A 14,017-nucleotide genomic window follows, 5' to 3' on the forward strand; every position below is an offset into this window, starting at 1 on the left:
GCCGGGCAGAATCCGTCTTTCCCTGTGGACATGGGGTGGGATGGCAGCAGTGCCACTGCTTGGAGACACTGCCTGGAGGACCAGAGCCTGTGGGACTATTTAATTTCCTGGCCCCCTCACCTTGGCTGTGTGTTGGGCACTCCTGGCTGCATAGCTGGTGACAGCACATGTAGGATGGGGGACAGTCCTGGTCCTGGAGGCACCCCCACTGCTGTGGCAGTGTCTGTTGGGTGGCTGGGGCAGGGCTGGTGTCCTCTGCACAGCGGACCAGGCAAGAGCGGGTTGGTGGCCTCACTGTCCCCTCCCCACTGCAGTGCCCACCTGGGAGCTGCACAGTGGGTCCCACCCCAGACCTGGCAGAGCCCACCCCGGTGGGCATGGGGAGAGGAGCCCCCACTGCACCACAGCTCTGTGCAGGGGTGGCTGTGGCCCCACGGCATCATCGCTGATCTCTGAGCCATGTCCCTGCCCACACTGCCCATCCAGTCCCATCCTGCCCCATCCTGCCTCACCAGCTGACACTCCTGGCAGGCACTGCTGGCCACAGCTGCTGTTGCAGCATTTCTGTGTGTCAGGGCAGTCGCTGTCGCCTCGGCACCGCTCCTGGAATGGTCTTGGCTGCACCGTGTGACCCTCTCTGGGCTTGGGCTGGTCTGGCAAGGCAGAGTGAGTGCAAGGATTCAGCATTCTCTACCAGCCACCCTGCCCACTTGTGGTCCACACATGCCTAGTGCCTGAGGCTACATCCCAGCCTTAGGTTTTCTTTCCCAGGAGCTGCTGGTGCAGGGGAAGCTGGGTGTGGTGCCCCAGAGGCCAGGGTGGCAGGAAGGTGGTAGGTGTCTGTGGCATAGAGTCCCTGTGGTGAGCCAGGACTCCCAGCTGCCACTGCCAGGTCCTTACCTGGTGCCGGCTCCAGGCAGGCAGAGCCACAGCCCAGCGGGCAGCACTTCTGCATTCCCAGGCAGTCCTTGTCCTCCAGGCAGGGGAAGGAGCAGGGGGCAATAAATCCCTCGGGGGCTGCTGCCAGGCAGGCACCAGGCTTCTCTGCAGTGCCAAGGGACCAAAAGGTGAGGCTGCACTGGAGTGTCCTAGGACAGCACTGGGAAAGCTGCTCTTGCCCTGTGCCTGGCTCTGGCTGGACCCCACCATGTGCCCCTTCCCAGACCCCTCCATGTGCCCCATGATGGCACTGGGAGCCGTGGCCAGGGCACAATGCATAGAGAGCTGCTCCACAGCAATGGGAATGGCACAGGGATTGGGACAGGGACGGGGGAGAAGGGTGCCAGCTGTCCATGGATGGAGGTGGTGCTGTACCTTCTGCTGGGGGGATGCAGCGGAGCCGGCACTCCCAGGGGCAGCACTTGAGCCCAGCGGGACAGCTGGAGTCGTTGGCACAGAGCGGGGGCTCCTGGCGCAGGCAGCGCATGAAGTCCCGTGGGCACCTGCCCAGTTTCTGGGGGTCCCCTGCAGTGGGGCAGCAGCATCAGTGCAGCACCAACACCAGAGCCCCCCATGCTCCATCCCCCAGGGAGTGGGGCGTGGGTCCCCCTGCAGGGACCAGGGAACTGGATCACAGCCTGGGGGGCTGGAGACTCTGCTGCAGCACAGCCCAGGGCTGCTGGACCGCCACATCGAGACCTGCATGGCACGGTGTGGCATGGGGCCGTGTGTGCCCTTGCAAGGCAGCAAGTGCCATGAGGAGTGTCACTGGCACTACCAGGGCACACCAGTGGGAGGTCAGGATTTATCCCTGAGCACCCTGCTGCCCCAGGCATCTTCACTGCAAGCAACACACTCATCACTGCTGCCTCCTCCTCTTCCTCGTCCTTCTCCTGGAACCCTCGTCTTGGCTGTGCTGGGAAAATCGAGACAGCCCTGCCTTTGCTACAGGTGAGCTCCAGCTGGCACCTGTGCCCGGCTCCTGCCACCAGCCAGGGATGAGCAGAACCAGCCTGGCTGTGGCAGGGCTGTGTGTTTTGGCTGCAAACAGACGCTGACAGAGTTTCACTGCAAACAGCAGCTGTTTGGTTCAAACAAAGAGGCACTGGCCATTGTTTCGGGGTGGGCAGAACCGTGCTCCAGCTGGGCACCACCACCCCTGGCATTGTCCCCTGGAGGGGCCCGGCACCTGCGGTCTGTGCCCAGGATGTAGCAAAGCCTGTCACACGTGGCACCCCTAAGAGTGGGGTGCAGGGAGTGCACACATGCCCCATGGCTCCCCCAGGGGTGCACACATGCCCCGTGGCTCCCCCAGCAGCTGGGCTGCAGGGCAAGTGCTGCAGGCAGCTGGGACAGGGGCTCTGCCAGCAAGTGCTGGGCAGGGACAGAGAAGACACAACAGGGGCAAGGGGAACTGGGGTGCAAGAAGCTGCCCCCAGGCTGCCTGTGCCTGGCAGCTGCCAGCTTTGCTACCCGGTACTCACCTCCCTTCTTCTCTGGTGTTATGCTTGGCTCTGCCCTGAGGATGAGGAGTCCCAGGAGCAGGAACACTCCCGGGCTCATGGTGCTGCCTGGGACGTTGTGAGTGTCTGGAGCTGAGCTGTGGCTTGATTTAAAGCCTGTGTCAGGGGTAACCGAGGTGCCAGGGTGGCTGAAGCTGTGCTGCTGGCTGTGGCAGCTGTGGACAGGAGGGGCAGGAGGAGGGGCAGTTCCCAGAATTCATCAGTGCCCCGCCAGCCATCTCTCTTATCTCTGGCTGAGCCCCGCTTTGGGGTCAGGGCGACCCACAGGGCTGGGGAGGGCAGCTGGGGTCGGCCACTGCTGTCCTCCATGGTGCAAAGCCCTGTCCCTGCTGGAGCTGGCTGCCACCCTTTCCCTGGGTTTCCCTCCGGCCCTGCTTGCCTCCCTGGAGACGGGGCTGTGCATAGACCCCAGGCTTGTCTCTGGCATGGCAGCAGGAGCAGTCTGAGGAGTTCTGCCAGCTCTGTGCCATGGTGCTGCTCCTCAGCCACTGCAGCCTCCATGCATGGGACTGTTTGGGATCCAGCACCATGAGTAAGCAGGTCCTGCCATGGCCCCTGTCAAGTCAGTGCTGCTCCTTGTCCCCTTCCCTGTCTGGCTGCTCCATCTGTCTTTACTTGTGACTGCTTTTCCCACCAGGTTTTCAAACTTTGGGATGCAAATAAGCCTGTCCTTGGTGCAAGGAATCTGAGGGAACTGGTTCTCCAGTCTATGACTGTGGAGGGGACATCATGCAGCCCCTGGGCCCGGGAGGATGGTCACCAGTGATGGCTGGAGGATGCCCACATGGAACTGGGACCCTCTGCCTGCCCCGGGGCAGTGCCTGCATGCAGGGATGGCTGCCTGGCGCCTGCCTGCACCTCCCAGCCTGCAAGCAGCCCAGGCTGCTGGTGCCTCTGGGAATTAAGCAGAGAACAGGGATGGTGACCCAGAGCGGAGGCAGCCAAGGGATGGTTTATTCTGTCTCAGTGCTGTGGAGCAGCTGAGGCCAAAGGGGATGCAGGTGTTTATTTGCTTGCACCAGGCTGCCAGGAGCCTTGGCCATGGGGTGGTGTATGAGTTGTGCTACCCTTGATGGTGTGGCTGGGAGCAGCTGGGGGTGCCAGTTACCCCATTCAGAGACATCAGAGTCAATGCTGGTGCCATCCTGCCAGCGGTGCAGAGGGTCCAGTGCAGGGACAGGCGTGGGGGGCAGCAGCACCTGTGCTCACCCCAGTAATGCAATGGCAGGGGGGTGTAAGGTGACCTCAAAAAGGCAGATCCTGGTGCAGCTCTTCCTGGCCAGGGCTAGGCTATGCCTGGAGGAGACAGGTGAGGTGGTCAGTGAGGATGAGTGCTCCCTCTCTGAAGGATGGGGGACCCTGGGATGCTCCCCCCATGGGCCCTCTTAGTCCCCTCCAGGCTGGACCTGAGAGCCAGCAGGCTGGGGGGGACATAGCCCATAGTGGGGGGACATAGATCTGGCTGCAGCTCTGTTGGCAGCACCTCTGGCCAGGGGGACAATCCTTGTCCTGCAGGCACAGGAGGAGGCACTTGGCTGCCCCATCTCCACTGGCTGCAGGGGGACAGAGCCCTTGCCACACTGGCACATGAAGAGGGAGGGGGGAGTGAGGGGTTCAGGGCACTCCTCCAGCATGGGGGAGCTGTCCTTGCAGGGGTGAGCACTTCACTCAGCAGCTTGGTCCTGACCCTCCCATTGCCTCCAGGAGGGTCACAGTAACAGGGAGAAGGGAGGGGGGGGCACAGGGGTCTTGGCCCCACAAGGTCCTGATGGTTTACCCTTGGTGAGTGGTTTGCAGACATGTCCACAGCCAGTGGTGCAGCACTTGTTGTCCCCAAGGCAGTCACCGTCGGTATCACACAGCTCCAGGCAGGGACCCAGGGAGCCCCGAAGCACCTTGGGGCACGTGCCAGGCTTTGCTGCAGCACGGCGGCTCACTGGAACAGTGGGGACCACAGCTGTGCCAGGATTCTGTGTCCTCCAGCCCTGCTTCTGGCACAGCCTCAGTCTCCATGCTGGCCCTGTCTGCCCCTCCATCCTCCTTTCCAGAGTCCTGTGTTCCTTCAGTTGCCAGCCTCACACCTACACCAGTCTGACCTAGTGAGACTGGTGACGGCCCAGTACAGGATGCCAGTTGATAGCTGGAGTGGTGAGGGACAACCCTGGCTATGGTCCCACCAGCAGCCAGTTTGAGGAGATACAGGGGTGGGATGCAGAAGGAAGTTCATTCCTGTGTCCATTTGAGGGTGTCACTCCCCCATCACAGAGGAGCTGGGCTTGGGAATCCCTTCCCACAGAAACCTGAGGTCCAGCTCTTGCCCAGGGGCTCACGAGAGCCTGGTCTGGGGCCAGGGTGGGTGTGTGGTACCGAGAGGCACAGCCAATGGCACACGCTCCCTGGGGCCTGGAGAGCTGCCACAGCTGCACAGTTGGCTGGGCACAGCCGCTGCGGCTCTTCGGCTGCACGGCCTGGCACACGCCGGGCTCTGCAGGGGAGCAAGAGCTGTGCTGCCACCAGTGCAGTGGTGGGCTGGAGATGGGGATTAGGAAGGGCTGGCAGGGCTGTACCTGTGTCTGGAGAGGTGCAGGCCAGCCCACAGCCAGAGAAGCAGCACTTGCCATCCCCAGGGCAGTCCCGGTCATCGGAGCAGCGGTTGGGGCAGGCAGCAGCGCTCCCCTGGGCACGCTTCCGTGGGCAGAACCCAGCTTTGGCTGGAGGAAGGGCTGAGGCTCAGCATGCAGCCAGTCTGGCCCCACATGCTCCCCTGGAGCACGGTGGGGGCTGCAGACCCCTGGGGCTGTCCCGGGGCATACTCAGCCCGGCATGGGGACCCCAGGCCACCTCACCTGGCTCAGCATGCACGCAGTGGGTGCAGCACCCGCGGGTGCAACACTTCTCCCCGGACTGGCAAGTGGTGTCGTTGTGGCAGGTTGCCCCACAGCTCGGCCCGATGGCACTGCCAACGCGGGGGCAGAAGCCTGGGCTCTCTGCAGGGGGACATGCTCCATGCAACCATGTGCCAGGAAGTGGGGCTTGTGCCAGGGGCACCAATACAGGTGCCAGCCCCCACTCACATCCCACCCATCACCCAGTCTTGGCACTGGTATCCCTCGGAGTGGTACCTGTGGTGGGCAGGAGGCAGGTCCAGGACTGCCCGCTCTGGCAGCACTTCTCAGCACCAGGACAGCTGTGGTCGGAGAGGCAGTAAAGCCCAGGGGGCCAAGGGGCTCCACTTACCCCCACCGGGCATGCACCCACTTTGGGGGGTGCAGGCAGAGCAGTGGAGGTCCAATGTCCTTGTGGGGATGCAGTGAAGGTGGGAGCAGTGCCCTGGTCCCCATGGTTGTGCTGCTGTGCCAGCACAAGCAGTGCCAGGAGCACCAGGAGGAGGCTGTGCTGGCCCAGCATTGCTCTGCAATCAATGTGCATCTGGGCAGTTGGCTGGGATTTAAACCCTGCTGGGGTGGGGGCTGGCCAGGCCAAGCTGCCCCTTCTCATGGCAGCACAGTTTCAGCACCGTGGGAGTGCCAGGCATGAACAATTCGACTCGGGGGAGACTCCCGGGGCAGTGCTGGGCTCGTGGCCCATGGCTGACACATCATCCCTCTGCAGAGCCCTTTCCAGGTCACCAGTGACCTGCAAGCAGCTGGGCCAGGGCCTGAGCAGCACTGCCACAACCCCAGCATTGTGAGCAGGGATGGGACACTGGGGCAGCATCTTGTCCCCTGTGTTCGGAGTCCACCGGCTCCCTCGTGGCATGCATGGAGCAGGGAGAGCTCCTGTGGTGCTGTGGTTCTGTGCTGGGGTGCACCAGCCTGCACCACAGGGAGAGGGGAAACCAGCACCAGCCACTGGGCACTGCTGGGCAGGGTGTGGGACTCATTCAATCCTGCAAGACACCTCTGCTCTGTCCCCTGTCAAGGGTGGGGCCTCTGGGAGTAGTAGCCCCTCTCAGACAGGAGGAACACTTGCTTTAGTCCCAGGGGCTGGGAGCAGGAGCAGGGCAGGAGCACAAGGGACAGGACCCCTGGAGACCTGTGGGAATCAGGAGGTGCCAGGGAGAGCAGGACAGGAGCAGGATGAAGAAGGTAGGGAGGGAGTGGGCACAGGCAGGCATTGGGCAGGGGTGCATGGGCTGCACTGCCCAAAGCTCTTTCAGGCTTCTGCTGTGGGCAACGTGCCACTGGCAGGTTGGGAACATGTGGGGCAAGGCAGGGTTTGGGTGATGCTCATGAGGGCACAAGCTGCAGCCTGTTTGTCTCCCAGCCATTGCACAGCGGAGAGCAGGGAGTACCCCTGCTCTGATGGGACACAGCTGCACCCTGATGGCCCCACCCCTGAGCATGGCTGCAGAGCTGGAGGAGCTGGCATGCCATGGGACAGCCTCAGGCAGGGCACAGGCTGAGTACCCTTGGAGACATGACAGAGCCAGTTGTGATGCTGGTGTTTGCGTGGAGCCCTTTCAGGCATTTCCAGCACAGGATGAAGAGGCAGCCATGGATGGAGAGGTGGCCATGCAGTTACAGGGAGAGTTGGCCACAGCACAGGATGGAGAGGCAGCCACGGCGTGGCAGGGAGAAGCTGCTTTATTGGTGAGAGAGCAGGGGGCTGTGGCATGCCCCATGCAGGGGACCCTGGGGAGGAAGCAGAGGCTGAAGGCTCCGAGGCCGGGGAATGATGCAAGGCCAGAGCCAGGGTGTGCAGGACGGGTGTTGGGCAGCAGCTTCCCCGTGGCTGGGCTGGCAGGAGGCAGCTGCACCTGCAAAGGAGCAGAGACTGTGAGCAGTGCAGGTGCTCGGGTGCAGCAGGATCCCTGGGGCTGGCATGCACCCAGCTGACCTCAGTGCAGGGGCGTCACGCAGGAGACCTTGCCACAGCCATTCCTGCAACACTTCTGGTTCCCGGAGCAGTCGGCGTCGATCTTGCACTGGTTGGTGCAGACGCCCAGCATGGGGATGCCTGGGCTGACAGGTGGGCAGGTACCAGGCTTCTCTGAAAGGCAAATGGACATGGATGAAATGTGCTGGCCCTGGCATGGGGGCAGGGCACACCCTGCAGCTCCTGGAGCTGTGGGCATGGCCCTTGCCTCTGCCTGCCATGGAGGGGGGACCCTCCATGGTGACCAGCCTGTCCCCCATCCCACAGCTCTGCCTGTTGGTGCTCCTGCCAGACAGACCTGATGGGGACACGTCATGGGGGCCACATGGCATGGTGGTCCCCAATGGTCCCTGTGCTCAGTGGTCTTGCTGAGGGATACATGGCTGGCACAGGATGTGCACGCTGACCTGACAGTGGCCTTGGCCCTGCTGCCCTCCACAGCTGCCAGGGATGGCCCTGGCTATTTGTTCATGGAATGAGGGTTCAGCTAGGCCTCAGCTGGGATCATGTGCTCCCCCAGACAACCTGTGCCTGGCAGTGTGGGACCCCTGCCTGTCATCAGCACTGGGATCCGGCTCTGCACTCTGCTGCCCCACACTGCAGCACAGCAAGGCCACTGCCGTCCTGTAAGTGGCGGTGGAGACACTGGAACCTCCGGGTCACATGCATGTATGTGCAGCTGTGGATCCCAATTCCTGCACCCCTCTCCAGGGGCTGCTCTCCAACAGGACTGGCGTGGTGAGTGTGCTCAGCCAGGCAGCTTCAGGGCTGTGTCCAGTGCAAGGATCGGGATGCTGCCCCGGCGGAGGGTTGGAGCCAGGGCAGTGCACACATGCTGGGCTGGCAGCTGCCCACGAGGCTGAGCAGCAAACGAGGGCTGTGACGGGGAGCGGCGCAGACCCCCACCCTCCTCCCGGCCCCAGCGTCATTCGGGAGCGTCCACTCAGCCCCTGCATCACCGAGAGGAGGAGGAAGGGGTGAGTGTGGCCCGGTGGGAGCACACCCCGAGCCTGCCGGGCTCCCACACGGCCCCTGCCGCCCAGGCTGCAGCCGCACACGCATCGGGGGTGCCCGTGGCCACCCCCGCCCCCGGAGCGCGGCGCTGCCGCTGGGATGGGCTGCGGGCTCTCGGCAGCTCCGGGCAGCACGGCCAGCAGCAGCACAGGCAGCGTTACCGTCGGGCTTCTGGCAGGCCTTGCCGCAGGCGGCCGGGCAGCACTTGAGGGTGCTCTCGCAGTCTCCATCGGACTGGCACCCGACTGTGCAGTTCGCCGCGTCCGTCGGGTCCGGGCACACGCCGGCTTTTGCTACAAGGAAAGGTGGAGCGTGGGCGACGCTGGGGCGGCCGGGCCTGGGCAGGGCGGGGGCTGCTGCCGTGGCAGAGATGCTGCCGCCGGACCCAGGGCTGGGGCCAGGGATGCTGCCGAGCCCGATGCACCAGGCGCGGGCTGGCGCTCGCCCCGGCCCCACCGCAGCCGCCCTGCGGCCGGGACAGAGGGATGCTGACTGCTCGCCGGGCGTGCCGCGCCGAGCCGGGCCGGGCCGTGCGCTCATACTCACTGGTGACATTCTGGGCGGATGCTGCCGGCAGCTCTGCCCAGAGAGCCAGGAGCCCCGCCAGGACCAGGACGCTGCGGGGTGCGGGCATGGTGCAGGAACCGGCTGCTCTGCGCCGCCCGGACGGCCTTTAAGCTCCTCTCCAGGTGGGGCTGGCGGGCTCGGCCTTCCGGGTGGTTCCCAAGGGCCGGGCAGGGCCAGGCTCCCCCTTCGTGCTTGCACAACCCGAGTATCAGGTATCTGCCGCTCCTGGCTGCCGACCAGGGAGGGGGAGCCTCGACGAGACCGGGCGGCCATGCTCAGAACTCGCCCGGCAGGAATGACAGCCCAACAGCAGCGGCTGCAGCCCCTGCACGGCGCACTCCGGACCCCAGACAGCTCCAGGCTGAGCCCCCCGGGGCGCTGGGACACCATGACCCGCACAGGGACTGACCGAGGGGATGTGGTGGGACTGCCCGCGGGCAGAGCAGCAGGCACGGGTACACCAGGGACAGGGCACGACAGTCCACACTCAGACTCGCCCTGCAGCGCCCCGGCCACAGTCGGGAGCTTGAACAGAGCCCCTGGCCTGGGTCACTGATGCCCAGAGGCCAGGAGGGAACTGGAGGTGCAGACAGGGCTGCAGCTCAGCTCTGCTGCTGCTCACCCAGTTCCTGCCCTTGTTTCAGATGCTGTTCTCCTCCAGCTCTTGGTCCTCAACTGAAGGGCCCTCAAAGCTGCCTGTGCCTTGGGCAGGCAACCGACCCAGGGCTCCCCTGCACTTCCCCAGAGCAGCCATGAGAGCTCTGCCTGGCTGCTGGTTCATCCCATGGCCCCCACCATCCTTGCAGTATCCCACAGCCCCAGGGATACAGACAGACCATCTGGCAGCACCAGTCAGGCAAGTGACTGGCAGGGAATGAGCCACTGGCATGGGCACCCAGTGCTCCAGGGCTTGGTGGTGCTATGGCAGTATGACTCCAAAACCCCTTTGGCCTCCCCAGGATACTCTACCCATAGCACATCTGGACACTTCATGGTGCTTGGCAATGTTGAGCCAGAGCTGGTTAGGCTGGGCCCAGCTCACCCACCCAACGTGGCTGCCCAGCTCACATCAGCGTTTGCTACTCTGCAGTGCCCATCTCCTCCACAGCCCCCTGTGGGAAGGTGAGACCTGCCCTGTCCCTGGTGATGTGGAAGAGGCTGCAGAAGCAGTGCCAGCTCCGTGTTGGAGCATCCTGCAAACCTGCATGGGCCAGAGGTGTATGGAGCCAGGATGTGATCTCTGCCTGAGTCACGAGCTGGAGTCTGCTCTGCCGGGGTCCGTCTCCAGGTAATTTAACCCCACAGTCAACAATGTGGCACGGTGGCGTGGCAGTAAATCAGTAACTGTTTGCCTTTGCCTGTGGTCCCCTCCCTGCCTGGGTGTTTATGCAGGAACAGGAGCCGGCACTGCACCTCGTGCAACACATGGGGATAGGCAGAGGCCTGGGCCAGCAGGGAGATCAGCAGGGCAGTCCTTGCCCCTGTGTCCTCCAGGATGGTGACCTGCCAGGCAGCTGCTGGGACCTGGCCATGCTTAAGCTGGATGGGATGCTCCCACTCTGGGCCCCACTGGTGACAGTGCTCAGGGAGCTGGCCTGGGCCTGAGTTTAATGCAGGGCCAACATCAGGATGCCATGAATGAAGGCAGCCACATTGCAGCCCGCTGGCCACCACACCAGGGCCAGGGTGGGATTGGGGTGGTAATGGCTGGGAGGTGGGAGTGCTGCCCACTAGAATGGAGGCTCTGTCCCTCCATCATCCCTGCCTGTGCCACACAGGAACAGAGCCCACCTGGACCCAGAAGCAGCTTCCCTGGAGCAGCAGCACTGCTGCCATTCCCACACTGCACACCCAGGGTCACCATCCGCACCGTCAGGAATGGGCTGCCCTGGTGTCCCACCATGGCTGAGGTGTGGCTCCCATGCCAGTGCTGTCTTTGAGAGTCATCACCCTGGTCTGACCCCATAATAGCTCTGCTCCATTTGTGGGGTCACCTCAGCACGGGGTGACCTTGGTGCTGGCGGTGAGCAGCTGGCACTGGGAGGCTGTGAGGGTGGATACCAGCAGCTGGGCTGTACCAGACCAGCTGGACAGGAGCAGACAGGAGCCCAGAAATGGGCTCTTGGCAGGAAATGAGAGGAAAATGCAGGCAGAGATGAGGGGGAAGACGCAGGGGAAGATGAGAGCTGTGGGGAGCAATGTGGGTGCCAGTGGGTTTGCCCGTGTTTGCACCTTGGTCCCAGGGTGGTTGGCTGGCTGCTGAGGGGATGATCCAGCTGGAGCTGCCCCCAGCCAGCCAGAGCAGCTGGAGAGGGAGTGAGCAGGCTGGTGGCAGGGCCAGTGGCTCCAGCCCACACAGTCAGCATCGCCTTCTGGGAGACGGGAGTGCTTTGGCTCCTGTCCCCAGTGCGCAGCTTTTGGGATATTGCTTTCCCCACCCTGGCTCTGCCAGGTACTTCCTCAGAAGAGGCTGAGGATGGCAATGGGAACACAGGGGTCTGCTGGCATGGCTGCAGGTGGCTGTCCCCATGGGATCAGCAGCCCCGAGCATTACTCCTGCCACATCCCTGGGGAGCTGTGCCCACGGCTGCTAAACCTGGTTATGCTGGTTGTGCCCAAGCCTTGCAGGTGACTGCAACTCCTCGATGGCAGCAGGGAAGGTGCCAGAGTCACATCTCCTGACTTCTGAGGGAATGCAGTCAATGATTAAAAGGGGCATGTTGAGGTGCCCTCGAGTAGGGACACAGCCTCCCACTGCTGGCACAGAGCAGGGACAGCAAGTACAGGGACAGAGAGGGACACCCCATCCTTTGGAGGTGCTGGGCCCCTCAGCTAGCAGTGCAGGGTCCCTACGCCATAAGCATGGGCTGGTACATGGGGAATCTGGCTCCTCTGGTCCAGCTGTGCACCTGCCAGCAGCCGAGGGCTCCCATCACACTGACACGTTCTGCCACCACCAAGTTCCCCCCTGCCCACAGTCCTTGTGGCCCTGCTCCGAGGCACAGCCACAGCCTCAGAGTGTGGCTGCTCTGGAGCTGGGGTCGTGCCTGGCTCTGTGCTGGTGGGGTTGCTCCTACCTGCTTGTTTCACGCAGCACCCTGGCCCCAGCCAGCCCCACACTGCTCCTAGAGCCAGTGGGAGCAGCCACCCCGAGACCCCCAGCACTCACCTTTGGGCCTGGCAGCCACAGGAGCTGCCTGCAGCTGGGCACACAGTGCCAGGATGCCCACGAGCAAGATGACAGCAGTCTTCATGGTGGTGCCACAGGTATGGATGGGCAGTGAGGGTTGGGAGGGTTTATATCCGTGTGGGGCTGGGGAGGGGCCGTGCACATAACCTTCAAGTGCTGAAACTCTCACTGCTGCTGCGTGTCACAGTTGTGCCCGAGGCAGTGACGGCCACACGACGTTCCTGCCTGAGAAATTATTTACCTGGCCCTGTCCAGCTCTGGTAACCAGGCTACAGCAGGGGGGAGGACGGCACCCTCAGCACCCTCATGGGGAAAGGGAGATGCAGCCATGGGCTGGGGTCACCCCATGGCCACAGGGACCCCAGAAGTGCCCAGGTGTGACAAGCAATGAAATGAGTTTGTGGGATGGGAACTCAGGGGGTTCTGGTCAGGAGGAGCCTCCCCAGGGGCTGCTGTCCTGGCAGTGTGCCATGGGGGCATTCCAGGACGGAGCAGCTGGGGGTCTGCCCCTGGCTGTGCCCATCCCAGGGACCTGGCACGTGCCTGCCCCAGTCCCGGCTTGGTGCCCACATCCTGCTACGTCTGCCTGTGGAGCCGCAGGGGACAGCTGGCTGGGTCCCCTCGGGCAAGCATGGCCTCAGGGGGATCAGAGCGTGGGAAGCCTCCACACTGTGGCGGGCTGGGCGCACCCACTGCCCTGCACCCAGCACCATTCCTCCGTGGGGACAGGCTGGTGGCTGGGTGCCGACATCGCTGGCTGAAGACGTGTCCCAGCAGATGGGTGGGTGTTGCAGTGGGGTCAGCGCCGGGGCTGCCTCTCACCTCGCTTTGCTCCAGGACTGTTGAGAGGCAACCCTGGGATGGCTAAAGTCAGAGATGCAGGGAGGTCACAGGGAGCCCAGCACAGCTGAGTGTGAAGGGTGACTGTGTTGAGGGTAAGGTGTACCCCCTGCTCGCAGGGACCCCACAGTGCTGTGCCCTGAGGCCCTGCCAAGCGGGACCTTTGCTTCCTGCACCCCATCCCATGCAGGCAGGAGCAGAGCCCAGAGGCTGCAGCCCTGCTGGGGGGCTGCTCCATGGCTCTTCTCACTGTTGAACCATGGCCACACTGGCACAGCTCTTCGTGCCTCGCTGAACATCAAAGGGCACCTGCAGGTGCTGCTGGCAGGTTGGGCAGGGGCAGCCTGGCTCAGGGGGCACAGCAGGGGACTGGTGGGGCTGCAACAAGGCACAGTGGGGAGCTGGGGCTGCAATGGGTGAAGAGAGGTGGGACCAGGGTTTTTGAGGGACTGGTGAAGGGATTTGCCTTGTGCTGGAGCTAGAGCTGGAGAATGGCCTCAGCCAGGGTCCTGGTACGCAGTGGGGACGCCAGGGACACTCCCTACCCAGGGGGTTGTGACCAGGCCAGCCTGGCTGGACACAGGCATCTGTGCTGAGGCCAACATGACCTCTGTGGCCTCATCCAGGGTTTTACAGCTCAATGACTGTATTTCCCCACTTGGAAATTCCTGTGTGCGTCATCCCTGCTTCGAGCAGCTGAATGCATTTGTTGCTGCCAGAACTCTGGGTCTGAAGCAAAGGGAACCACAACCAGTAACCAGGGGCTTTGAGAGCAGCCTGGTCATGTGCGTGGGGTCCCTTTGCGTGACACCTTGGCCCCGATGTGACGCATGCTGCAGTGCTTGATGATGATGTGAAGGGTCACCAGTCCCTCCTGAGCAGCTGTGGCCCTTCAGCTGGTGCCAGCAACTTTGGTATCTGTGGGGTTTTGACCTCGCACTCTTCCTTTCCCTGCTGCTGCATGACTGATGTGTGAGCAGCATCAACGATGGCGTGTGCCAGTCCTATGGCACATGGAGGTGCGAGCCTGGCATGCCCTCCTGCCACCGGGACGTGGGGAACGGAT

At 63.3% G+C, this 14,017-nt stretch overlaps 1 protein-coding gene across 2 annotated transcripts; it reads right to left on the reverse strand.

The window, feature by feature from the left end:
* Positions 1–7,030: 7,030 nt before the first annotated feature.
* WFDC3 (WAP four-disulfide core domain 3) lies at positions 7,031–12,298 on the reverse strand. 2 transcript variants are annotated; one of them, XM_071573156.1, is made up of 4 exons: positions 12,091–12,298; positions 8,516–8,647; positions 7,302–7,454; positions 7,031–7,221 (listed from the first exon to the last, which is right to left on the reverse strand). In XM_071573156.1, exons 1-3 carry the CDS (start codon positions 12,173–12,175, stop codon positions 7,303–7,305), a joined length of 369 nt encoding a protein of 122 aa, XP_071429257.1. In that variant the 5' UTR covers positions 12,176–12,298; the 3' UTR covers positions 7,031–7,221; position 7,302. The 2 variants fall into 2 exon arrangements, with proteins under 2 accessions (XP_071429257.1, XP_071429255.1); XM_071573154.1 differs by lacking the exon at positions 12,091–12,298 and adding an exon at positions 8,901–12,075.
* Positions 12,299–14,017: the final 1,719 nt, after the last annotated feature.

Source organism: Pithys albifrons, chromosome 18 (assembly GCF_047495875.1).
Source record: "Pithys albifrons albifrons isolate INPA30051 chromosome 18, PitAlb_v1, whole genome shotgun sequence".
Lineage (NCBI taxonomy): Eukaryota > Metazoa > Chordata > Aves > Passeriformes > Thamnophilidae > Pithys > Pithys albifrons.